The sequence below is a fragment of the Leucoraja erinacea genome, chromosome 30 (genome assembly GCF_028641065.1).
Source record: "Leucoraja erinacea ecotype New England chromosome 30, Leri_hhj_1, whole genome shotgun sequence".
Classification (NCBI taxonomy): domain Eukaryota; kingdom Metazoa; phylum Chordata; class Chondrichthyes; order Rajiformes; family Rajidae; genus Leucoraja; species Leucoraja erinaceus.
This window is the reverse complement of record NC_073406.1, coordinates 21,211,509-21,238,964: the sequence shown is the minus strand read 5'-3', so window position 1 is coordinate 21,238,964 and position 27,456 is coordinate 21,211,509. Positions and strand designations below refer to the sequence as shown.

General features: G+C 45.6%; 2 protein-coding genes across 5 annotated transcripts in view; one reads left to right on the top strand and one right to left on the bottom strand.

The window, feature by feature from the left end:
- Positions 1-2,517, bottom strand: part of nmnat1 (nicotinamide nucleotide adenylyltransferase 1) — a 57,977-nt gene extending 55,460 nt beyond the window's left edge. The window contains exon 1 of the mRNA XM_055659020.1: positions 2,401-2,517. The gene's annotated coding sequence lies outside the window, so the exon portion shown is untranslated. The remainder of the gene's footprint in view (positions 1-2,400) is intronic.
- LOC129711738 (uncharacterized) overlaps positions 2,489-27,456 on the top strand; it is a 40,070-nt gene continuing 15,102 nt past the window's right edge. For 2 of the 4 annotated variants that reach the window (XM_055659638.1, XM_055659637.1), the window contains exons 1-2: positions 2,632-2,680; positions 26,833-26,932. In XM_055659638.1, the coding sequence (XP_055515613.1) occupies positions 2,647-2,680; positions 26,833-26,932 (134 nt within the window). In that variant the 5' untranslated portion in view covers positions 2,632-2,646. Of the gene's footprint in view, positions 2,612-2,631; positions 2,681-22,408; positions 22,659-26,832; positions 26,933-27,456 lie in introns of those variants that run through there. The other 2 variants (XM_055659640.1, XM_055659639.1) reach the window with 2 other exon arrangements.

Here is a 27,456-nt window from a genome sequence, read left to right as displayed (position 1 = left end):
TGTGACAGAACCAGTCAGTAGGCATTTCAAGTGCAGGTTTATTGCGACTGACTGCAATATTAACAAGAATAAAACGAGGGAATTTTGTAAATTCTCACTGGCCAGGCATCATCTGCAGAAAGAGACGGAGAGATGTTTAACACTTACAACCTTTCATCGGGAATACCTGCATTTTTACCTTACTACAGCCCTTCACACATCAGAGAGTTATACAGCATAGAAAGAGGCCCTTTGGCCCAACTGATCTATGCCAACCAATGTGCCCCATCCAAGCCAGTCTCATTTGTATGTGCTTGACCCACATCCTTCGAAACCTTTCCTATCCAAGCAACTGTCCAAATGTCTTTTAATTGTTGTTAGAGTACCTGCCTCTAATTCCTCTGCAGCTCGTTCCATATACCCACCTCCCTGAGTGAAAATGGTACCCCTAAATTTCTATTTAAATCTTTCCACTGCGCCCTCTTTTCCTTGAAAGACTGTGAAAAAGTCTGTGTATTTACCCTACTTACTCCCCTCTTGATATTATACACCTCTATAAGACCACAGTCTCCTGCACGCCAAGAAATAAAGTCCTAAACTTCCAAATCTCTCCCTATAGCAGAGGCCCTTAAGACTTGGCAACACCTTCTTTGCAAAAGGGGGCAAGTGAGTTTTTTTCAAAATCCTGCAGAGAACATATGCTCTTAAACTGGTGCCCCTAATTGTAAAGGAAAGGCAGACATTTTGCGCACAGCAAGATCCCACCAACAGCAACGTGGTGTCTGTGAGGTGTTCTGCTGAGTGGGGAGTAATGATCAGCGGGGAGTAATGATGAGCGGGGAGTAATGATGAGCAGGGAGTAATGATGAGCGGGGAGTAATGATGAGTGGGGAGTAATGATGAGTGGGGAGTAATGCTGAGTCGGGAGTAAATCTGAGCCTGGAGTAATAATGGGCGGGGAGTAATGATGAGCAGGGAGTAATGATGAGCAGGGAGTAATGATGAGCGGGGAGTAATGATGAGTGGGGAGTAATGATGAGTGGGGAGTAATGATGAGTGGGGAGTAATGATGAGCGGGGAGTAATGCTGAGCGGGGAGTAATGATGAGCAGGGAGTAATGATGAGCGGGGAGCATTCCCTCCACAAAGGCTGCCTGGCCCGCTGAGTTCCTCCAGCACTCGGTGTTTTCTTCAAAATTCCAGCATCTACAGTTCTTTGTGTCTCTGACAGAGAAGCAATTGGTTGACCAAAGTAGACAAGAAAAGTTATAAAATAGACAATGATCATAATTGAAACGATTTCTTAATAGTTTTCTGTCTCCAGTAATTATCCAAATGCACTGATTTATGTATTGGTCGCAACCGAAAGCGAAATACATGCTGGCTCCAACAATATGAGATGCAGAACGCAGGGATAATAAACTTTAAGAAGGAACTTCAGATGCTGGAAAATCGAAGGTGGACAAAAATGCTAGAGAAACTCAGCGGGTGAGGCAGCATCTATGGAGCGAAGGAAATAGGCAACGTTTCGGGCCGAAACGTTGCCTATTTCCTTCGCTCCATAGATGTTGCCTCACCCGCTGAGTTTCTCCAGCATTTTTGTCTACCTATAATAAAGTTTAAATCTATTTACACTTCCTTTCCTCCAATTACACCACCCAAAGGATATTTATGAATAAATATCATGGGCTATCTGGGATAAATGCACAAGTGCAGAAAGTCGCAGAAAGTGCAGAAAGTCACAAAGTGTTTTGTCGAAGAGTTTGTCAAACAGGTATCTCGGGCAGAAACACAATGCTGGAGTAACTCAGCGGGGCAGGCAGCATCTCTGGAGAGAAGGAATGGGTGACATTTCGTGTCGAGACCCTTCTTCCGTCTTCAGAGATGCTGCCTGTCCCACTGAGTTTTGTGACTATCTTCGATTTAAACCAGCATTTGCAGTTCTTTCGTACACAGCTATCTCGGGCGGTCTTGATCATAAACTTGTGTTTGAAGAACATCTTTTAAGAAGGAAAGAGATGGAGAGGTTTGGGGGGGGGGATAATTCTAGATCTTCGGCTCTTGTTGAAAAATTGTCTCATCAGGCTGTTGCATAACTTAAAGGCAAAAATGTTGCAATAATATTTTCCTTTTCTATTTAAGTAAAGAATAGCACTTTTGCATGTGTAGTTTCTATCTTCGATTTAAACCAGCATCTGCAGTTCCTTCCTACACACAGCAATTTAGTCTTTTGCTTTCGTTCCCCCTCCACCTCTCCCTCTCTCTCCCTCCCTCCCTCCCTCTCCCACACATGCACAAGGACTTTTGTTCTGCTTGAAAAGCCTAACCAGACTAAAACTACTGAAGCAATCTTGCAGTGTTTGCATTTCAAGCTGAAGCAATAACCACCCCCATTTCAAATGATTAGAGTGAAATCATGAACCTTTTTCCCGATGAGCTCCTCTGCCTACAGCGCCATGTTGGAACTAGTTGCAGGAAGTGAAAGAGTGAGGGAGAGAGAAACTGTGGACTGGAGCACTTAAGAAAATGGATCTGAAGCAATAAGAAGCATCATCAGAAGTCTCACTTCACAAGACACCCTTTTCTTCAGAATAACACATCATGAGATAACTTGCCCCCATGTTAAAGAGCAGGTAAAGTCTCAGTTTAATATCTCATCTGCTCCACTATGCTGCAGCGAACTATCTCTGCTGCACTTTCAGGTGAGATTTGTTTATTGATCGGGTTTATTATACTAGTCGTGTGTACCGAGGTACAGTGAAAAGCTTTGTTTTGCATGTTAACCCGATTAGATCAGATCATATTGTACATAAATACAGTCAAATCAATAGGTAGAATAAAGACTTACAGGTTTATTGGTTAATTAGCTTGCTAAATGTGAAAACTGTTCCCAGTGTGTATAGTCAATGTGTGGGGGTCGCTGGTCAGAGCGGACCCGGTGGGCCAAAGGTCCTGTTTCCGCACTGTATCTCTAAACTATACTAAACAAAGGGGATGATATAACTTTTCACTGTACCTCGGTACACGTGACAATAAACTGCACTATAATACCTCTCCAAGACAGACGGGAAGCTCACCGTTTGACCTGTTTTTACAAAATGTTAAATGGTCAGCTCGACATTGTAGACTACAAGGCCTACACCAAACCCAAACCAATTAGGAGCAGACGAGGGCATTCGATCCAATTTGTGATCCCAGCTACAAAGACAGATGTATACAGCAATTCATTCTTCCCCCGCACAATTAAAGCATGGAATAATCTCCACCCAACTATAGTTACCCAACCAGATGCAACTAAATTTAAAGTAGCTCTTTCTTCCCAATAACCCTTTCTGGCTTAAGCCCCTCCCTTCACCACCTCCAGTTTAAATTCCATTTGGAATATTTTGGAGGACCAAGAAACCAAGAACCAAGAATACAAAGTGCAGAACCCAGCATTGTAGAGTGAGAGTTGTATTTTGGCGAGTCAAGTCAAGTTTATTCGTCACATACACATACGAGATGTGCAGTGAAATGAAAAGTGGCAATGCTCGCGGACTTTGTGCAAAAAACAAACAAACAAACAAACAAACTACAAGCAGAATGGAACAGAATCACATATTCTTTTACATATTACATATTGTGGGTGGAAAGAAAAAGGAAAAAGAAAACAACAGCGATTTGAAAAAAAACAGTAGAATGGTACAGTAAAGTTAGTCCCTGGTGAGATAGGAGTTTACAGTCCTAATGGCCTCTGGGAAGAGTCGAGACAGTGAGTGAATTCAAATGGTTTTATTTTGTAACTGTAAAACAACGAATAAACTCAGGTCGGTAAGACGGCCAAAAACACGATGTTACTTCCACAAGTGTGGAGCTAGAACGATACAACTCGGTAAAAAGCGCACGCGAATATCGCCCCTCCCCCCTCCCCCGCGCCCAGTGCAGCCAATCCGAGGGTCTGACTACCCAAAGCCACCACCAGGTGTCGCTACACTATGTAGCCCAGGTGATTCGGCCTGTACTCGAGCCTACAGGAGACTGTTCGGGAAGCCTGATAATGGAAGGGAGGAAGCTGTCCCAGAGCTCAAATATGGAGTGACATTAAACTCACAGTTTTAGGTCCCAAGGCAACATCTGAAGCTTAACACCAGGATAGGAATTGAAATAAACACAAAGGGTCTCACTCCGAATTAGTACCACTTAATTGATCTGGAACAGCAAACATATTGGAGATGCGTAACTGAGGATAGTATATATGAGCTGTTGTGGGTGTCCTCCAATTTGTATCTGGAGACCCTTTCTGGAAAGGGCATGTGTGCTGACAGGTTTAAAGTCAAAGGGTGAAAGGTTGAACTCCTTGCCAAGGCTGACTTGCGATGCTAGACACTCCGGGTGAACGACTCTCTTCCCCCACCAAGGGTCAACCCAATTGCTTTCTATTGGGGAGAGCCAACTGAAGCAGGTTGATTTGCCAGTCTCTGGAGTTTGTGCTACAAAATCTGAGGCTGTGTACAGAACAACCCCAACACGGTGGCACAGCGCTAGAGTTGCTGCTTTGCAGCACTTGCAGCCCCGGAGACCCAGATTCGATCCCAACTACGGGTGCTGTCTGTACGGAGTTTGTACGTTCTCCCCGTAATCTGGGTTGATTTTCTCCGAGATCCTCGGTTTCCTCCCACACTCCAAAGGCGTACAGGTTTTTAGGGTAATTAACTTGTTACAAATGTAAATTGTCCATAGTGTGTGTAGAGTAGTGTTAATGTGCGGGGATCGCTGGTTGGTGCAGACTCAGTGGGCTGAAAGGCCTGTTTCCACATTGTATTTTTAACTAAAACTAAACATTCAGCTGGGCTATTCAATATGACCACTACACATAGACTGACAGTGGACTGGACATTTATGAGAAAAATAATTGTGGTTTAAGAGGCATTTGGAAGTGCAGGGAATCTAGGAACATGGATCATGTACAGGCATCATGTTAGGCACAAACATTGTGGGCTGAAGGGCCTATTCCTGTGCTGAGCTGTACTGTTCTATACTCTATCCACCTTTTCCTTACTCCGTTTACCCAAAAGGGTCTTGGCTCCGAGTGGGAGAGTTTAGGGCCATTTACCAGAGAAAGGTTGAACAAGTTAGGGCTTTATTCTTTGGAGCGCAGAAGGTTAAGGGGGGACTTGATAGAGGTTTTTAAAATGATGAGAGGGATAGACAGAGTTGACGTGGAAAAGCTTTTCCCACTGAGAGTAGGGAAGATTCAAACAAGGGGACATGACATGAGAATTAAGGGACTGAAGTTTAGGGGTAACATGAGGGGGTATTTCTTTACTCAGAAAGTGGTAGCTGTGTGGAATGAGCTTCCAGTGAAGGTGGTGGAGGCAGGTTCGTTTTTATCATTTAAAAATAAATTGGATAGTTATATGGATGGGAAGGGAATGGAGGGTTATGGTCTGAGCGCAGGTATATGGGACTAGGGGAGATTATGTGTTCGGCACGGACTAGAAGGGTCGAGATGGCCTGTTTCCGTGCTGTAATTGTTATATGCTTATATGGTTATACCAGAGCATCAGAATAAATGGATGTGGCTTTAGAATGGATGTGAGGAAGAATTTTTGGAGGGTGGTGAATCTGTGGAATTCTTTGCCACGACCAAGTCAATGGCGGAAATTGATCTACTCTTCATTCCTGATTAATAACGGTGTTGGAGTTATGGTGTGAATGCAGGAGTATGAGGTTGAGAGTGAAAGATAGATCAGCCATGATTGAATGGCAGAGTAGACTTAATTGACCAAATTCTGCTCCAATAACATATAAACTTATGAACTCCCTTCCTGCCCTGTACTTGGGATAGAGAGAGAGGAAAATTGGGAGAAATCTTTGCTGGGTCAGAAGAGATCACGATTGTGCGACATTTGCTCCCTTCCCTCAGCAGTGATGAGTGACTGGTCTGCCTGACTATCTACGTACACAGGGGCATAAATCACTATCAGATCAATGAGGCTATAAAAAAAAAAGCAAATAGAGTATCAGGTTTATTTTTAGAAGCAGGGATTGAGATGAGGAATAGAAACGTTTTGCCACGTGTAATGCTCGGTTAGATCACATTTGATGCATTGTGTGAAATTCCAGATGCCTTGTTAACAAAAAAAGTGCATAAAAGATTACTGTGAAACATGGTAATGGTCACATGTTTGGAATTACTGGATGACTAACATTCACAATTGGAAAAAACCTGGGCTCAAATCGCAATATTTATTGCAAATGTAGAATGACTCTGAACATTAATAGCCCATTATCTGTTATTTGCACTTTATCAGTTTATTTATTCATGTGTGTATATATTTATATAATGGTACTAGACCAAGTGCAGACCCGTTGGGTCTGTTCCTCCAACGTGCGGGGGGAGGTGGCATGCAGCGTCACACACACTAACTATCACCCCCCCCCCAACTCACGCTAATTACCCCCCCTTGATATTATATTATTATTAATTTGCTCCTTTTACCCCATAACCACCCTATCTACTGACGCATAGCCCCCAACTTGCAGTCAAACCTAGAGAGGGGGGGTGGGTAGAGAGTGAGAGCAGAGAGAGAAGGGGCAGAGACACAGATAGAGGGGCAAGAGGTAGAGGGGGGTGGCGAGGAGGAGAAGGGGGAGGGTGGGTGAGAGGGGAAAGGTGGGGTGGAGGGGGGGGAGGAGGGGAGGAGAGAGAGAGGGTGAGAGTGAGGGGGAGAGAGGTGAGGGGAGGGGGGGTGAGGGGAGGGGGAGAGGGGGAGAGGGGAGGGGAGAGGTGGGGAGCAGGAAGGGGGAGAGGTGGGGAGCAGGGCAGTGGAGGGAAGGGGGTAGGGGTGTGTGGGGGAGGGGAGGGGGTTTTTAGGGGAGGGACGGTGGGGGAGGGGATGGAGGGGAGGAGGGGGAGAAAAAAAAGGGGGAGAGAAAGAGAGGGGGGAGAGAGAGAGGGGGCGTAGTGGAGAGGAGAGGAGGGGGGGAAGGAGGGGGGGGGGAGGAGGAGGGGGGGGGAGAGGAGGAGAGGGGGAGGGATTGGAAGAGGAGAGGGGGGGGGGAGAGGGGGGGGGGGGGAAGAGGAGAGGAGGGGGGAGAGAGAGTGCCTTTTTATTTCAACCCAAACCCCCCCAAACAAACCATTTCCAGGCAGTGCTTTTTTACTTTAACCCATATTTTCATATTTCATTTTCAAACAACATTAAGGGTACTTACTCACAGTTGTGTGCACATGTGTTCAGTGTTATTCACAGCACAGAGAAACGTGACCCTCTGCCTTCCTCCAGCTTGCAGACTAATTGAGGCACACCACTTCCTGGTTTTATAGTCCATTCCCCCTGCCGCCAGCGGGGACAGCAGAGAGAATGGGGAATTTAGTAAAATCATTAATATCTCTGTCATTTTTCATCGACTGGAAAAATACTCAGCACACATGCGGCGGAGGGGGGCTCCGAGCGAGGTGGCCAAAAATGACGGCCATAGGTGGCGGCGTTCTCTCGGAAATCGCAGCACAGATCGCCAAAACCGGTCAAGAACAGACTTTTAGTAATATAGATAGAAGATAGAAGATCTAAACAGACACACTGGTCTGTTTTGTAGTCAATGCCTACTATGTTTTGTTGTGCTGAAGCAAAGCAAGAATTTCATTGTCCTATCAGGGACACATGACAATAAACTCTCTTGAATCTTGACTACTGGATTCATGTGGATTTGCTGGTTTAGGGGAACAAATGTGCCTCTCTTAACTGGAAAAAAATACACAAAGTGCCGGAGTCACTCAGCAGGTCAGACAGCATTCCTGGAGAACATGGATAGGTGACGTTTCAGGTTGGGACTCATCGAGGTAGCTCTGATCAAGTCTGGGTGATATCTGAGTCCAGACCCACAGCTATGTATTTGTCTTTGAAATGGCAGAGCAAGCCAATCTTTTCAAAGATAGGTGATCAATCTGGCCTTGTTGGCAATGCTCAAAAAACCCCCAATAAATAAAATTTACAAGGATGATATCAGGAACGTGAGACAAGATCATTGCGCCATCAATGGATATTTTTAAGGCAGAGATAGATGGATTCTTGGTTAGTACGGGTGTCAGGGGTTATGGGGGAAAAGGCAGGAGAATGGGGTCAGGAGGGAGAGATAGATCAGCCGTGATTGATTGACGGAGTAGACTTGATGGGCCAAATGGCCTAATTTTTCTCCTAACACTTATGAAGACTGAGGCGTTGTGTAATAGACTTGAAAAATGTTGTAGGTTTTGATGCTGAGGTAGAGAGTGCTTCTTGTTATGAAAATAAAAAAATGGTGGTAAAGTGTTGCAGCAGGTAGAGCTGCTGCCTCACAGTGACAGGGAGGGACCCAGGTTCGATCCTGACCTCCTAAGACTACATTTTTTAAGAACTTTGGACTTGGATCATACAAAATGAGCCGGAAACAGGGCGCCTTGATAGGGCGGTACAGTGACGTGCAGTAGTTGCTGCCTCACAGCGCCAGACACCCGGATTTGATCCTGACTACGGGTGCTGTCTGTGAGGAGTTTGCACGTTCTCCCTGTGATCTAATTCGGTTTTTTCCATGGTCTCCAATTTCCACCCTCCTCCCTAACAGCCGCAGGTTTGAAAGTTAATTGGCCTCTGTAAAATGTTGTAGGGAGTGGATGAAAAAGTGGGACAACATAGAAGTAGTGTGAATGGGTGATCAATGGTCAGTGTGAACTCGGTGGGCCGAATGGCCTGTTTCCATGCTGTATCTCTAAAGATAAACATAAAAGGCCAGTAAAATAAGACAGGTGTCAGGAAATCTCATAATGATCTTTGATGATAAATTTATTTCATCAGAGTGTGGTGAATCTGTGGAATACTTTGCCACAGAAGGCTGTGGAGGCCGTCAGTGGATATTTTTAAGATAGAGACTAGACTAAGTTCACACGGGAGGGCTGGTCCCCCAACGCAATATTCCACCTCTCCACCAATTCCCATATTGCTGGCCAGTGGGGGGGGGAGGTGGGGGCGGCTTTCTGGAACACTAGTATGGGTGTTGTGGGCCAAAGGGACGGGTTTCCAGAGTGCTAGTATGGACATTGTGGGCCGAATGGATCCTTGTGCTGACAGCTTAGTCACTCAGGCCTGGTGGGCTTGCAGCTCAGTCACTCAGGCCTGGTGGGTTGGCAGCTCAGTCACTCAGGTCTGGTGGGCTGGCAGCTCAGTCACTCAGGCCTGGTGGGTTGGCAGCTCAGAAACTGCCAGAAATTCTGCCCAAAACAGGTGAGAGACTCTGTGAGAGAGAAGGGGGAGAGGGTGGAGAACCAATTTTAGACATTTTTCATCTTTTTCTGCAGATCACAGCAATGAAGGAGGAAAGTGTATCCTGGCCTGGATCTCACAGGGAGCAAATGAAGGGAGGGAGAAATATACTGGGGTGAGATTTAATACTTGCAGGGGGAATATTTACTTATGGGCCGAAGGGACTCCTGGGCTAGTACAGGCCTGATGGGCCGAAGGGGATCTTTAAAAAAAAATCTTAGTGAAATCTCAGTGAAAGGCACTTTTTCTGGACTTTTCCTGGCCTGGCACGGGCCTTTTGGGCCAAAATGCTCCTCCTGGGCTAATACGGGCATTTTGAGTAAGGGGGGCTGGTTTCTCGGCTAATAAGGGCCTAGTGGGCCGAAATTAGTGGTATCAGCCAGGCCAAACAACTCATTTCATTTAATTTCCAATTGCATTGTAGTTTCAAGCACAGGTCATGCCGAATAGCTCATTGCATTTTCATTTCACTTCCATTGCCATTGCAGTTTCAAGCACAGGGCAGGCTCAAGCCAAACAGCTCATTGCATTTTCACTACATTTCCATTGCCATTGCCATTGCTTTCAAGCACATGGCAGGCTCAAGCCAAACAGCTCATTGCATTTTCACTTCATTTCCATTGCCATTGCAGTTTCAAGCACAGGGCAGGCCAAACAACTCATTTCATTTTCATTAAGGGCTAACAAATCATTTATTCGAGTACATTGCATACTCACAGTGTTCTGTAGTTTCCCAACTCAGACAGAGAGTCGTGACCTCTCCCTCGCCATCTTGCAGACAGACTGAGCCACGCCCACACTTCTGGGTTTTATAGTCCCTCCCCCCCTCCCACCAGAAGGGAAGTGACCTTTATGGCAGTGATTGACAGGAGAGAGGATCTCAAGATTTCTAAAACGCTAATAAGTCTTTTATTTTTCATCAATGGGAAAAATACTCGGGGCCTGCGCAGCGGAGGAGGACTCTGAGTAAGATGGCCAAAAAAATCACAGCCATATGTGGTAGTATTTTTTCTAAAATCAAAGCACAGTGCAAACAGGAAGTGGTCAAGATGAGACTTTTAATTATATAGATAGATAGATTCTTGCTTAGTAAAGGTGTCAGAGGTTATGGGGAGAAGGAAGGAGAATGGGGTTAGGATGGAGAGATAGGTGAGCCATGATTGAAAAGCGGAGTAGACTTGATGGGCCGAATGGGCGGTTTGTGCTGAACATGACGCCAAAACCAACTCTTATTTACCTGTACATAATCCATATCCCTCCACTCCCTGCATATCCAAAAGCCTCTTAAACACCACTATCATATTTGCCACCACCACCATGTTCCAGGCACCCATCACCCTCTGTGTCAACAACATACTCCGCACATCTCCTTTAAGCTTTTTCCCCCTCTCACCTTAAAGCTATGCCCTCCCTCCAATATTTGCTTTTTCCATCCTGGGAGAAAGGTTCTGACTATCTACCCTTTCTGTAGGAGCAAATGGAAGGACCACGCCGAGTTGGTGTTCAAAGTAACGGGCGATTTATTAAAACTGGTGCACACCAGAAGACCTTGTTGAAGCTGATCTCCTGAGCATGAGTTTTGGTGCAGCTTTTACATTCTCAGATGATAAGATTACACAGAAACTTGATAAACTGTAACACGAGGTCTTGATTACAGAATGGATTGTACAGAAAGGTAACCCGCTGGGTCTTAATTGCAGAATAAAATCATTATTCACAAGTCTAACTGAGTTGACAGTAGATCCAATTTTCTATTACAAGATGGGTGCACGCAATAACATAATCAATGAAGTTTGTGAACTTTGGGTGTCGTCACTGCTGCATTCCATGCCTCTACTTTTAGGCTTTGTCTGCAGTTCCCCATCACTACGTTAGCATGACCCACATCCCTATTTGTGGAGGAAGGAATTACAGATTCTGGTTTACATCGTAGACACAAAATGCTGGAGCAACTCAGCGGGACAGGCAGCATCTCTGGATGGATGGAATGGGTGACGTTTCGGGTTGAGACCCTTCCTCAGACGGATATAGTTAGGGGAGAGGGAAGGTGAAAAGATATGGTGGAGGGGGTCTTTGCAAGGCAGCAGTGGAAGCATTCACCAAGAGTGAAGATGATAACATTGATGAAGTATCTCAAAGTGTCTGCACTGTGTTGATGTGGCCCAACCGTGGCAATAGGGGCAGCACCTCGTCATCTTCCTTGATGTTGCAGCCTTCCAGGCTCAGTCTCAAATTCAACCATTACGGGTTTGTATCAGTACTGGCCAACTTTGGGTACCTGTTCCATCTCTGGGTATCTGTTCCAGGACTGTTCTCCTGGCCAATTTCTGTGTCCTGGATCTTCCATATCAAAGCAATGGCCAAGAAAGCACAGCAACGCCTCTACTTCCTTAGACAGCTTTGGAAGTTCGTCAAGTCCCCAACAACTCTCAACTACGCCACTTCTGTAGGAAGCATTTTCTCGGGATGCATCGCAGCATGGTTTGGGAACAGTTCCAACCAGGACTTGAAATTGCAAAGAATTGTAGAAGTAGCCCAGACCAGCACACAAACCAGCCTCCCTTCCATCTACATTTCATGCTGCCTCGGCAAGGCCACCAGCTTAATCAAGGACACTCCCTCTTTTCCCCTCTCCCATCTGGAGACAGAAGGCTGATAAATCCCCAGGGCCTGATGGTCTGCATCCCAGGGAACTTAAGAAAGTGGCTCAAGAAATCGTTGATGCATTGGTGATCATTTTCCAATGTTCAGTAGATTCAGGATCAGTTCCTGTGGATTGGAGGGTAGCTAATGTTATCCCACATTTTAAGAAAGGCGGGAGAGAGAAAACAGGGAATTATAGATCGGTTAGCCTGACATCGGTGGTGGGGAGGATAGAAACATAGAAACATAGAAATTAGGCCAGGAGTAGGCCATTCGGCCCTTCGAGCCTGCACCGCCATTCAATATGATCATGGCTGATCATCCAACTCAGTATCCCGTACCTGCCTTCTCTCCATACCCCCTGATCCCTTTAGCCACAAGGGCCACATCTAACTCCCCCTTAAATATAGCCAATGAAGTGGCCTCAACTACCCTCTGTGGCAGAGAGTTCCAGAGATTCACCACTCTCTGCGTGAAAAAAGTTCTTCTCATCTCGGTCTTAAAGGATTTCCCCTTTAGCCTTAAGCTGTGACCCCTTGTCCTGGACTTCCCCAACATCGGGAACAATCTTCCTGCATCTAGCCTGTCCAACCCTTAAGAATTTTGTAAGTTTCTATAAGATCCCCTCTCAATCTTCTAAATTCTAGAGAGTATAAACCAAGTCTATCCAGTCTTTCTTCATAAGACAGTCCTGACATCCCAGGAATCAGTCTGGTGAACCGTCTCTGCACTCCCTCTATGGCAATAATGTCCTTCCTCAGATTTGGAGACCAAAACTGTACGCAATACTCCAGGTGTGGTCTCACCAAGACCCTGTACAACTGCAGTAGAACCTCTCTGCTCCTATACTCAAATCCTTTTGCAATGAAAGCTAACATACCATTCGCTTTCTTTACTGCCTGCTGCACCTGCATGCCTACCTTCAATGACTGGTGTACCATGACACCCAGGTCTCGCTGCATCTCCCCCTTTCCCAATCGGCCACCATTTAGATAATAGTCTGCTTTCCTGTTTTTGTCACCAAAATGGATAACCTCACATTTATCCACATTATACTGCATCTGCCAAACATTTGCCCACTCACCCAGCCTATCCAAGTCACCCTGCAGTCTCCTAGCATCCTCCTCACAGCTAACACTGCCCCCCAGCTTAGTGTCATCCGCAAACTTGGAGATATTGCCTTCAATTCCCTCATCCAGATCATTAATATATATTGTAAATAGCTGGGGTCCCAGTACTGAGCCTTGGGGTACCCCACTAGTCACTGCCTGCCATTGTGAAAAGGACCCGTTTACTCCTACTCTTTGCTTCCTGTTTGCCAGCCAGTTCTCTATCCACATCAATACTGAACCCCCAATGCCTTGTGCTTTAAGTTTGTATACTAATTTTTTATGTGGGACCTTGTCGAAAGCCTTCTGGAAGTCCAGATACACCACATCCACTGGTTCTCCCCTATCCACGCTACTAGTTACATCCTCGAAAAATTCTATAAGATTCGTCAGACATGATTTACCTTTCATAAATCCATGCTGACTTTGTCCAATGATTTCACCACTTTCCAAATGTGCTGCTATCCCATCTTTAATAACTGACTCTAGCAGTTTCCCCACTACCGATGTTAGACTAACTGGTCTGTAATTCCCCATTTTCTCTCTCCCTCCCTTCTTAAAAAGTGGGGTTACGTTTGCTACCCGTTGGAGTCAATCATAAAAGATGAAATAGCGGCACGTTTGGATAGCAGTAATGGGATCGGTCCGAGTTAGCATGGATTTACGAAGGGAAATCATGCTTGACTAATCTTCTGGAATTTGTTGAGGATGTAACTAGGGAAATGGCCAAGGGAGAGCTAGTGGATGTAGTCTACCTGGACTTTCAGAAAGCATTGATAAGGCCCCACACAGGAGATTAGTGGGCAAAATTAGGTCACATGGTATTGTGCAGTTTTGGTCCATAATATGAGGAAGGACATTCTTGCTATTGAGGGAGTAAAGAGTAAGTTTACAAGGTTAATTCCCAGGATGGCTGGACTGTCATATGCTGAGAGAATGGTGCGGCTGGGCTTGTATACTCTAGAATTTAGAAGGATGAGAGGGTATCTTATTGAAACATATAAGATTATTAAGGGTTTGGACACGCTCGAGGCAGGAAGAATGTTCCCGATGTTATAGGAGTCTGGAACCAGGGGCCACAGTTTAAGAATAAGGAGTAGGCTATTTAGAACAGAGGTGAGGAAACTTTTTCACACAGAGTTGTGAGTCTGTGGAATTCTCTGCCTCAAAGGGCGGTGGAGGCCGGTTCTCTGGATACTTTCAAGAGAGAGCTAGAAAGGGCTCTTAAAGATAGCAGTCAGGGGATATGGGGAGAAGGCAGGAACGGGTTACTGATTGGGGATAAACAAAAGTGCTGGAGAAACTCAGCGGGTGCGGCAGCATCTATGGAGCGAAGGAAATAGGCAACATTTCGGGCCAAAACCCTTCTTCAAACTGATGTAGGGTGGGAGGGGGGGAGGAAGAAAGGAAGAGGTGGAGCCAGAGGGCTGAGGGAGAGCTGAGAAGGGGGAGGAGACAATAAGGGCTACCGGAAATTGGAGAAGTCAATGTTCATGCCGCTGGGGTATAAACTGCTGAAAAAGCTACTTTTCTTAACAACTAAACAGGTTCGCTTCTTAATAAACAGACACCACACAAACTGTTTGGTAGACCAGTTCAAAACTTTACTTATTATCGGCCGATGGAAGGGAGGGAGAACTCCAGTCAAGTGACCAATACAGGCACTTGACCGTCCTCCATCCACTTCTCTGAACAACAGAATTACATTGCATTAAATAGGGTTTTTTTGTCCCCTTAGCACATTCCACAGACATTAGTCATGGTCAGAGGTACAGGAAAAGGTTTCCACAGAATGCATCACATCAAAGGCATTTTGTTTACATGGTACAAGATATACTAAAAACATTGGCCATTTGGTTTACGACATTTTATCTTTCTACTTCCCTGGTTCCTCTGTCACTTGGTCCCTCATAAACATTGGCCATTTGGTTTATGACATCTTACATCAAAGAGATCTCTCTAGCTTCTCCTCTCTGCTTGTCACTTGGGAGACAATGTTATAGGATTTATTATCTCACACACCGCAACCTGAGGCAAGCCTAATTTGAGACTAAATACAAGCTGTAAGCTAGCCCAGAAGCCAATTTAATATCTTCTTATATTTTTAACTAAAATTCGGCTTCATCATTCCATCCTTTTATCAAAATTTTGATAACAACTACAGTCCTTGCTGAGTACATACGAAAGACCATAAGCATCTCATCAGACAAATTAATAGTACACTAGTAGCACAATCAATTCATAGTGGACACAAGTTCCACAAGTCCCTCCAAACATTTTAAATGGCCACCAACCTCCCCCGGACGTGACACTAATATACTACCATAGGACAAGAAAAGGATCATAAAAATTGCTCAGCCTTTATTCGGCTTCGCTTGGAATTCCCCGTGTGCTGGTGTAACTGGTTCATGCTTCTCTTGTGTGGCACTGCATTTGCAACATAACAATGCCCTGTCACAAATATACTGTTTCCTAAAAATACACCAGTGCCTTGGTTGTGGCAAAAACAGGTAGATTTAACTGGCCTTTGCAGACCTCTTACTGTCTGTAGTCAGGGTATCTTTGCTGCGCTTGTCATGTTTGACTTCAATCTTGTTTAACAGGAGGTGTGTACCTCCAACCTGGGAATGTAGATCTGGCAAAGCTCATCTGGGAAAGCTCCTCCAACCTGGGAATGTAGATCTGGCAAGACATGGGTTAATTGCCGACCATACATAATTAGTTAATTGCCCAGGGCCTGTAGGTGGCTTCCCCCCACTCTCCAGGGGGTGGACGCAGCAGCTTTTCCTGTATCAATAAAAAGTTGTAAATCTTGTTCACCAGCTGAGTTTCTCCAGCACTTTTGTCTACCTTTGATCCTTCAGTATCTCCAGTTCCTTCTTAACACTTCCCTGTGAACTTATTCTTTAATCCGATTATATCCGAAGAGGCTCTCCCCACCTAAATATTCAATTCTCCAAATATGTTCTCTTCCCCAATCTACTTTATCTTCTCACCTTTCAGCGCTCATTGTGAGTTCCCTCAAACCCCCTTTGGTAAGTCATAAGACCATTTTTCATCTACCTTCATTTCCCTCACACAGCACATGCTTCAACATCTTTTTGTTTGCTTGAAAACAGTAATCTTGCTTCATTTGCATTTTAAAAAGACAACCTCTGTTAGCATATCAAAACAATCTTTCCCAAAAGAACTCACTCAGAATCAGTAATCAATAATACATTTTCTTTTTCTCTGTAATTTTGACATTTCCAATCTCATTTAACACTTTAATCAGTATGAGTCTTTTTTAAACTTGGTTCAAAAGATTTATAATCAACCAACACATTTTATCATTCGAGTATAGCTCCGCCCCCCCCACATTCATGACTGTTTCTTAACACACCATAACCTGTCTGACTATTTGCATTTTAAAGGACAAACTGTTCTTAAAGCGACACACACGTTTGCTCATTGCTTCTAATTTTACACATTCCATATACAAAAAACATTGTTTTACCAGCAGTACATATACAAAATATTGTTTAACCAGCAATATATAATATTTCATCTTCAAAGACGTCTCTGTAATTTACTTTCCCTTTTTCTGACAAGACTTCTGTTTACCAGATCCTATCCTCATTTCTCCATTGAATTTTCCTTCATCCTCATTTCTCCATTGAATTTTCCTTCATAACATAGTTGCTTGTCAGAAAAAGGATTTACCTCCGGGGTAATTTTGTTTTGCAATCCCCATTGACTCTTTCCACCATCCCAGATGCCTGTGGGTGGTGTACACAGTGAAATTGCTGTTGGATATTACAATGTGCACATTTTTCCTTATTAATAGTGGCAATAAAATGAGGACCATTGTCTGAGCTTATGACAGTAGGTAGGCCAAAGCTGGGATTAACAACAATGTTACTGTCGTTTCAGCAGTATTATTAGTGGTTGGTAGAGCTTCACTCCATCTACTAAATAAATCAAAAATCACTAAGCAATATTTATAACACTGGGCCCTTGGCATTTCAATAAAATGAATCTGTATGCATTCAAACGATCGTGATGGCATTGGCGTCACCCCTGAGGGTATCTTAATTGGTTTGCCTGGATTACATCGTTGGCAAATTTTACATTCAGAGGCCTGCCACCACATTTCCTTTGTTATCCTATCATTCCCTCCTTACCAGCATGGGTAAGACGGGTAAAAATGTATCGTATACACCAACTTGTCCAAGCGGGGTGTGCTGAATCAATGGCACAGCCCTCTTGTTTCCATAGTTATTTTTATATATAAGAGGCGTCCCTCTGTAATGTACATACCTCTCTCATGTTTGGCAGGACCTTTCTATTTGCTAGCATCTGTTTAGATGCTGTCACTACGCATTTGGATGTACAGGCTGCACTGTTTGGATACACTATCGGCAACTCATTGCCTTTTGCTATAGGGTCCCCAGCACCAGTGTGTGCAGTACATTTAACAATGGCCAGCTGTTCTGGTAGCATCAATGCCTTAAACAAATTACGCACAGAAAGGCATTTCCGTGCTCCCAATACTGGGGAGCTTTGTAAGGTCAGAACTTCGAGGTATATGGATATTACTAACGGAGCTGCCAAAGGTAAGGATGCCTACCTTCCCAGCAAGGTGTTTGTTGCAAGAGGCTGATGATGGTAACAAATATAACACATTTTTTGTCATTATAAATCAGTGGGCTAGGAAGCTGGGTTTGGAACAAGGGGGTATTATAGAGCATACAATAAGGCTACCTGTGTCCTATTGGGTTCTTCCTGAACTATTTATTGAGCTTGCTTTTCTTCAGGAAAAAGATAAGCGCGAGGTGACTCCAAGAATAGTGGAATATCTTAATTCAATCAGTGAGAGCACTTTGATTGTTTTTACAGATGGATCTAAAGATCCAGTTAGTGGGAGAGCTGGGTTTGGAGTGTATGTGGAGCAGCTTGGGTTGAAGATTGGCCGGTGCATTTCTGATGCTATATCTGTTCTCTGTTCTCACGACTGAATTAATGGCAATTCAATGGGCTCTATGATGGATTGAGGAAGCCAGTTTTAGAGAAGTAATTATCTGTTCTGATTCTGCAGCTGCTTTTGAAACTTTAAGAGTAGGGAAATCTAAAGCTCATCCTGACATTCTAAATGAAATCTTGAGTGTGTTTTCTAGATTTGGGTTTGCGAGTAACGTCACTTTTTGATGGGTTCCCGGGCATGCTGGGGTGAGGGGGAATGAGCAGGTGGACCTCATAGCAAAGGAGAGTTTAAGAAGAGAAATAGATATCCATGTATCATTGGGGAGAGTGGAACTGAGAGAAATAATTAAAGAGGGCTTAACAAAAGAATGGCAGAGAGGATGGGAAATGGAAGTCAGGGGTAGACACTACTTTTATATACAATCTGAAGTTAGGAAAATATGTTTCTGTACATCTCTGTCCCGTAGGGACTCAGTTAAACTGTGTAGATTGAGGTTGGGACACTGTGGGTTAAATTACTATTTGTGCATTGTAGGGAAACATGTTTCTGGCTTGTGTGAATGTGGGAGCAATGAGACAGTTAAGCATGTTTTCCTAGAATGTAAAAAGTACAGGGTAGAAAGAAAAGTATTGTTTGTTAGACTGACAGGACTTGGAGTTGAGGCTTTTTCTGTTTCATCTTTGTTTGGACACAGTGAGAAACATCAACTGATATCCAGGGCTGTTCTTCAATTCCTGCAAGTTACAGGACTGTATGTAAGAATTTAGTTCAAACTTTGACCTGTGGAGGGCAGTAAAACGCTCAGCAGCGTCTACACTGCCGGAATCCTATAAGAAGAAGAAGAAGAAGAAGGTGGTAAGGATGTCATTGCTACTGGTAGGACGTAGGGAGATGGACGTCTCCCAGGATTATCTAACTCCTCATCTTCACTACCAAACAGGGTCGTCGTGCCAGACATGAAGTCTCCTCCAGAGGATTTACCAGTACTGGGTTTATTTTTACTAACCATCACCTGTTTCTCACCTCCTGTCTGTCTTTTAATTATATTCTCTTGTTCCTCAGCCCACTGGCATTCTAGTTGCAATACTTTCCATCCTTTCCGAGTGCTATCCTTGTTTCTTAACTCTATCCCCTTCTTACATGCAGTATCCATCCAACTTGGAACTCTATACTCTCCTCATGCTTCTCTTCTCTGCTTCTGCATTCCATGTTTTAATTCCTTTCTTCCATTTCTTTCCTGCCTTCCTTTCCCATATAATTGTCTCTACATTCCATGTGCCCCCTACTGGCCAGGCTTCATCCCCCAACCATTTGGTCAACTTGTAACTTAACATTCTAAATTTCTTATACTTAGGATTCAAATAACACATATATTGGACTGGTATCCAGAGCATTCCCCATAGATAGATAGAGAGAAAGAGAGAGAGAGAGAAAACAGACTTCTTAATTCCGAATTGTTCCAAATATATCAACCAGGCCGACCCGCTAAATGAGACCCCAGTTTCTCAATTTGGCTGACTTTTTAATTCCGAATTGTTCCAAATATATCAACCAGGCCGACTCGCTACTCGAGACCCCAGTTTCTCAATTTGGCTGACTTTTTAACTCTTTAATATACGACCCAAGTGTCTCAACGAGGCCGACTCGCTAACCGAGACTCCAGTTTCTCAACTTGGCAGACGTTTTAACTCTTTAATATACAACGTCACTTATTTCTCAATCCGACAACTCTTCGGATGTCTCAATAAGCCAGACGCACACCTCACCCCCCATTTAACCCGACAAATCACGGATGTCTCAACGAGGCCGATGAGCCCTTAGTAGAGATAGAGAAAAAGAGAAAACAAAGAGAGATAGACAGAGAGAGAGAAAGAGAAACCACCACGTCCTTCTTAACAATATACACAAGCCCTTCTTAAAAATACATCCACAATTCTGTCTTAAAAATACATACACAATCCCTACTTAAAAAAAACCCATACAAAGCCAACTGGTCTCACCTTTGTCTGCTTCTAAGAACCTCGGCAGGGAACCAATGCAATGTCTGATGAAGGATCACAGATGTTCCCGGGAGTTTCTAGGGAGTCGGTCTTACAAGGGGGCCGATAGAGCTCAGTTATCTCCCTTCCAATCCCGGCAACCTCTGCAACCTCTTGCACAGTCAGCCATTGATTTGGTCCCAGCGAGGCCTGCATAACTACGCCAATGAAAAAGCTACTTTTCTTAACAACTAAACAGGTTCGCTTCTTAATAAACAGACACCACACAAACTGTTTGGTAGGCCAGTTCAAAACTTTACTTATTATCAGCCGATGGAAGGGAGGGAGAACGCCAGTCAAGTGACCAATACAGGCTGTCCCCCATCCACTGTCCTCCATCCACTTCTCTGAACAACAGAATTACATTGCATTAAATAGGGTTTTTTTTTTGTCCCCTTAGCACATTCCACAGACATCAGTCATGGTCAGAGGTACAGGAAAAGGTTTCCACAGAATGCATCACATCAAAGGCATTTTGTTTACATGGTACAAGATATACTAAAAACATTGGCCATTTGGTTTATGACATTTTATCTTTCTACTTCCCTGGTTCCTCTCTCGGCACTTCGTCCCTCATAAACATTGGCCATTTGGTTTATGACATCTTACATCAAAGAGATCTCTCTAGCTTCTCCTCTCTGCTTGTCACTTGGGAGACAATGTTATAGGATTTATTATCTCACACACCGCAACCTGAGGCAAACCTAATTTGAGACTAAATATAAGCTGTAAACTAGCCCAGAAGCCAATTTAATATCTTCTTATATTTTTAACTAAAATTCGGCTTCATCACTGCCCAAGTGAAATATGAGTTGCTGCTCCTCCAATTTCCGGTGGTGCTCACTTTGGCCATGGAGGAGGCCTAGGACAGAAAAGTCAGTTTCGGAATGGGAGGGGGAGTTGAAGTGCTGAGCCACCGGGAGATCAGGTAGGTTATTGCGGTGGTGTTCGGCGAAACGATCGCCAAGCCTACGCTTGGTCTCACCGATGTAGATCAGCTGACATCTAGAGCAGCGGATACAATAGATGAGGTTGGAGGAGGTGCAGGTGAACCTTTGTCGCACCTGGAACGACTGCTTGGGTCCTTGAATGGAGTCGAGGGGGAAGGTAAAGCGACAAGTGCAGCATTTCTTGCGGCTGCAAGGGAAAGTGCCCGGGAAGGGGGTGGTATGGGTGGGAAGGGAAGAATTGACCAGGGAGTTAAGGATGGAGCGGTCTTTGCGGAAAGCAGACAGGGGGGGGGGGGGGGGGGGGGGAGATGGGAAAATGTGGCGAGTGGTGGGGTCACGTTGGAGGTGGCGAAACTGACGGACTATTTGTTGTATGTGACGGCTGGTAGGGTGGAAGGTGAGGACTAGGGCGGATTGGAGATGATCAGCCATGATCACATTGAATGGCGGTGCTGGCTCGAAGGGCCTACTCCTGCACCTATTGTCTATTGTCCATCAGGCAAGAAGTACAGAAGTGTAGAAACGCACACCTCTGGATTCAGGGACAGTTTCTTCCCATCACACGACTGAACCATTCCCTCAACAACTAGAAAGCAGTCCCGACCTACCATCTACCTCATTGGAGACCCTCGGACTATCTTTAATCAGACTTTACTAGACTTCATCTTGCACCATACATTTTTTCCCTTTATCCTGTAATGTACACTGTGGATGTCTCTGTTGTAATCATGTAGTCTTTCCGCTGACTTGTCAGCACGCAAGAAAAAAAGCTTTTCACTGTACCTCGGTCGGTCGTACACTAAATTAAACATCCCTGTGCTGAATTTCACAGATGTTTGTACATGTTTGTTCGAATTACATAGACTTAGATGACTACTTGGAGACACAAACGCTGGGAAATAGGGCGAGTATAGGGGCGTTTGATGGTCAGCATAGCCGTGGCGGGCCAAAGGGCCAATGTCCATGGTGTATGACTCCTTGACTATGAGCAATAACTTGGGGAAGCGCACACAAGAAAATAGACTATGGATGATCCCAAAGCCTGAAGTGTCCCGACTTGAAACATCACCAATCCATGTTCTCCACACTTGCTGCCTGACCCGCTAAGTTACTCCAGCACTTTGTTTCTTATTTTGTAAACCAGCTTCTGCAGTTCCTTGCTTGATCTCAAAGCCATTTTGTTTCCAATTTGCACGTGTTGGCAGAATAGCCTTAGTTTGTGTTAAACTCAGAGGGCAGGTAGGAGGCACAAAGAAAATATATAGGAACACGAGCGACCTGGGAGGATGGGATAACAGAGAGGGAGAGGGTAGAATTTAAGGGCGAACGAAAATGTGGTAGAGGCGACGGTGAATAAGAGGAAGGCGAGAGATCTGCGTTACAAATGGAGAGTGGGAGGGGTAAGGGAGGGATTTGAGGGCGGGCGAAAATGTGGCAGAGGAGGTGGTAAATTCTGTCCTATCTTATCGAGAGAACGGGGAGTAAAGCCTGGATCGGGGAGTACATGGATCAGGGAGAGGGAAGCAGAGCGTGAGCAGAGCGCCGGCTTGGAACGCGGGCAAACACAATGTTGAGGCTGTTCGTCCAGTCTCTGGCGATTCTACTTCTCGTTCTGCTCCTCCTCGCCAACTTCGTGGTCGTGAAGAGCGCGGAGGCTGTGACCGTTCTCTACAGGAAGATCAGCAGGCAATGAAGGTGAGCCCGGTTTTTAAAAAATATTTCGGGGCGTCAAACTTTGAACTACCGCGGGAAAATGTGACCCAGAGTTGCCGCTTTGCAGGCGAAGAAGAGGATTTATTGTGCCAGTCGGAGTTTTCTACAACAAACATTTTTTTTTTTAACGAACGCGCTAAAGTTTTTTTTGAGCAATTTTAAGGAACGTTTATCCCAACCGTTTAATTCCCTCTGCCTTTTGTGCATTTGAGGAATTTGAGGCATGTTGCAGCCCCGGCCCCGAAATGCGAGCCCCGGGGGTTCAGAGAACGTTGATACATCGTGGAACGTTGCGACAGGGGGTTGAGTTTCACTTTGTCCGCGTTGCCAGGCGACACCGCATTGATACTTACCTCCGGGTTCCAAGACTTTGCTACATCGTTCGCACAGGTACAGGTGAGCGAGGGACCCGGTCCCCGGCCGCCTGTCTGGGCTCCGTTTAGCGTGTCCATTCGGCACACAGTGCATGGTATTTCAGTGCTGCGGAATGTGTGCCCTCCGGGCATGGGATCTGTGGCTTTTCTTTTGAGGCATCGGAGTTTTCTCCGCTTTCAAGCCCTCCAAGTTAGTTAGTTTTCTTGCCTCACTTCGCCGCCTCCTCCACCTTCCCTCCCCATCTTCTCTCCTCATCTTCTCTCCCCCCTCCCCTCCCCTCCCTTTCCGCCTTCTCATTCCCATACTTACCTCCCCTCACTTCCCGCCTTCTTTCCCCTCCCTATCGCTCCTCATCGTCAATCCTCCCCTTCCTTCCAATCATTTCCCCCCCCTCCCCTCTCTCCTCCCCCTCCCCCTCCCCCTCCTTCCCGGCTCTCCTCCCCCCCCCCCCCCTCCTTCTCTCCCTTGCCCTGCCCTGCCCTGAATAGGGTGATTTCACGAAAGGTCACTGGAGCGTAGATCCGCACCCACGTGACCGAAAATCTCAAGTGGAGGACATGATAGACATCCGGTACATGTTAGTGGATGGGAAAAGACGCACTTTCCCACCCGTTAAAAACATAGAAAACGGCCAGGTTTTGGTCTGCAATTTATTGTGCCAGTCGGGGTGACCGTGAGGCACAGCTACCTAGATTTACAGTAAAAAAAAAGATAGAAACTAAGGTAAATTAAAGAGGGAGCTGAAGGTGCCAATCCAGCGGAAGTGAACAGCGGGCATTTGCCGTGGAGATTTAAAGGTCCAAAACATCGGGAATTATCGCGTTTGCTCGCTGAATTTCAACAAAAGTAAGGCATTATTGACATTATTGAAAGTGCGTGTTTTCCCATCCACTAACATGTACCGGATGTCTAGCATGTCCTCCACTTGAGATTTTCGGTCACGTGGGTGCGGATCTACGCTCAGTGACCTTTCGTGAAATCACCCTATTCCCCAAGTTTATCTCAGCCAGATCCTGCAGGACCCTGTGGATTGAATCTGTATCTACCCCGGAGCCGCTGTGTCCACGTACTCTGAGGATGAATCTCAGAGACCATGCGCTTGTAACTGTTGGGTGGGGTTGCCACAGTCTCGGTTGATGCCTCTGCTAGAAAGATGAATTGTCGTCACCCATGCCCACGTCTGACGTGCCCCTGGAAACGGTTCGCTCATGGACCTGTCTCATACAATGCCAAGGCCATGCAATAAGACAACCTTCTCACGTGTGATTGAGAGTTTCCCACCAGTGTAGCCTGTGTCAGACAGGTAAATCTTAATATTGGATATCGTTGTCTCTTGAGGAAGCACAACCAGCACCTGCCATGGTTTACTTTAGTTTAGTTCAGTATAGAGACGTTCGTATAGTACAGTACGCAGAGATATGCTGATAAACTATTCAGCATGGCAGCAGGCCCTTCGGCCCACCAAGGCAACGCCAACCAATGATCACCCATTCACACAAGTTCTATGTTATCCCACTTTCCCACCCACTCCCTACACACCGAGGGCAATTTACAGAGTCAATTGACCTACAAACCCGCAGAGTTTGGGATGTGAGAGGAAACCGGAGCATCCGGAGGAAACTCACACGGTCACAGGGAGAACGTACAAGCTCCACACAAGACAGCACCTGATGTCAGGATCGAACCCGGGTCTCTGGCGCTGTGCAGCAATGGCTCTGCCCACTGAGCCACCGTAACCACCGTGAGGTGGCGCCATGTTGTATGGTGCGTGCGGCCTCCACGGGCAACTCGACTGCCACGGTTGCACCAGCGAATGTTTTTATTCTGCGGGGGCCATAGATGGCTGCAGGGGAGAAGCAGGAAGTTTGTGTATGAGGGGGCGTCCCCCGAAGAAGTGTATAAGAGCAGGTAATACCAAAAATGAAAGCTAGCACCTACTTCTTAATCCGTGCATAGGTTCTTTCACGGGGGGGTGGGGAGGGGTGAAGATTCAGCAGGCGGGGTGCGGCCTGACTATCACATGGCTGATCGCTGGATCCCCAGCCTGCTCGGGGGTGTCACACAAGAGCCCCAGTAGCCCCCTGATGTCACAATGGCCAAGAAAGGAGGCACTACCTGGGCAAGCCTACACTGCTGGTGTGCTTCACATTGCCCACCACATCTGTTCCAAGGCTCATCCTTCTGTAATAACTTGTGGAGCAGGGTTCGGGTACCAGAGGGATCGGGCAAAATGGAGTCAATGATTCATTGTCACGTGTAGGTAGAGTGAAATTCCATTTTCGTATCCAGGTCAGTAAAATTGATTAGTACGGGTGTCGGGGGTTATGGGGCAAGTAAGTAAGTTTATTAGCCAAGTATTCACATACAAGGAATTTGCCTTGGTGCTCGGCCCACAAGTAAAGTAAAGTATCCGTTATTGTCATTCAGACATTTCAGTCTGAACGAAATTGTATACCTTGCAGTCATAACATAGAATATAATAACAAAACACACACTTAACATAGTTTAACATCCATCACAGTAAGTCTACCAGACACCACCTCACTGTGGTGGAAGGCAAAAGTCTTAAAGTCCTTAAAGTAACAACATGACATACAGTGACAGTTACGAATGACTCAGAAAACACTAAACATTAATAATAATAATAAACCCATTAATGATAAGACACCATTGATCAAGCATGTGAACCAACAAAATACCAGATCAAAGTCCGGAGAATGGGGTTGAGAGGGAGAGATAGATCATCCACGATTGAATGGCGGAGTAGACTTGATGGGCTGAATGTCCTAATTCTGCTCCTATCACATATACGGAGTACAAGAGTGTAGGAAGAGTAGATTACACAATACTGAGGCAGTGCACAAGAGTCGCCACGTTTAGGGTTTAGTTTTAGAGATGCAGCACGGAAACAGGCCCTTCGGCCCACCCGGTCAATGCCAGCCATCGATCACCCGTTCACTTCGCATCCTGCTGCCCACTAGGGGTAACTTACAGAAGCCAATTAACCTGCAAACCTTGCATGCCTTTGGAGTGTGGGAGAAAACCGGAGCACCCGGAGGAAACCCAGGCGGTCACAGAGAGGACGTGCAAACTCCGTACAGAGAGCACCCATAGTCAAGATCGAAGCTCTGAACAAGGAACGGCTACTGCTAATAATTAGGAAGGCAATAGAATTACTTGGTTCCATTGCAAGAAGGATGAAGCAGGAAAGTGGGGAACCCTTGCTGGTGAGACCATACCTGGTGTTATGCACAATTACAGTGTGGAAACAGGCCATAGGGCCCAACTTGCCAACACCAGCCAATATGTCCCATCTACTTTATTCCCACCTGCCTGCATTTGGCCCATATCCAAACCTGTCCTATCCATGTATCTGTCTAAATGTTTCTTAAACGTTGTGGTAGTCCCTGCCTCAACACATCTTCGGCAGTTCGTTCCATACACCCTACCACCCTTTGCATGAAAAAGTTACCCTTCGGGTTCCTATTAAATCTTCCCCCCTCACCTTAAACCTATGTCCTCTGGTTCTTGATTCGCCTATGGGCAAGAGACTCTACCTGATCTATTCCTCTCATGATTTTGTACACCCCTATAAGATCACCCCTCATCCTCCTGCGCTCCAAGGAATAGGGTCCCAGCCTGCTCAACCTGTCCCTAGAGTTAAGGCCCTCGAGTCCTGGCAACATCCTCGTAGATCTCTGCTGGTCCGATAGCGTAACCACGTGGCCCTTGTACCTGGACGTCATTGTGTTGTCTGTTGAGTCCTCCTCCTTTCTTTCAGATGCCGGGGACGGGACTGGACAGGAGATGCTGCATTACTGCCTGCCTCACATCGCCCACCACTTCAGCAGACAGCTGCCGAAACGCAACAGAGCAAAATTGTAAGCATGGCCTGGAGATGTTTGAGCATTTTCTGCACCCGTGTTGTTGCAATCGTGGGTTGGGAGGTTGATGGGCCAGAGCAACTGTCCTTGAGGGCGTGTAACGGAAGGGCAGTTGGTGGGGAAGTGAGGAGAATAAATTGTAACCTGACTCCGCTATTTTTAAGAGCCCTATCTAGATCTCTCTTGAAAGCATCCAGAGAACCTGCCCTCTGAGGCAGAGAATTCCACAGACTCACCGCTCTCTGTGAGAAAAAGTGTTTCCTTGTCTCCGTTCTAAATGGCTTACTCCTTATTCTTAAACTGTGGCCCCTGGTCCTGGACTCCCCCAACATCGGGAATATGTTTCCTGCCTCTAGCATGTCCAAGCCCTTAACAATCTTATATGTTTCAATGTGATCCCTTCTCATCCTTCTAAACTCCAGAGTGTACAAGCCCAGCTGCTCCATTCTCTCAGCATATAGAGAGCAGCCCTGAACTACTCTCCACTTCAGTGGAGACCCTCAGACTATGATTGCACTTTA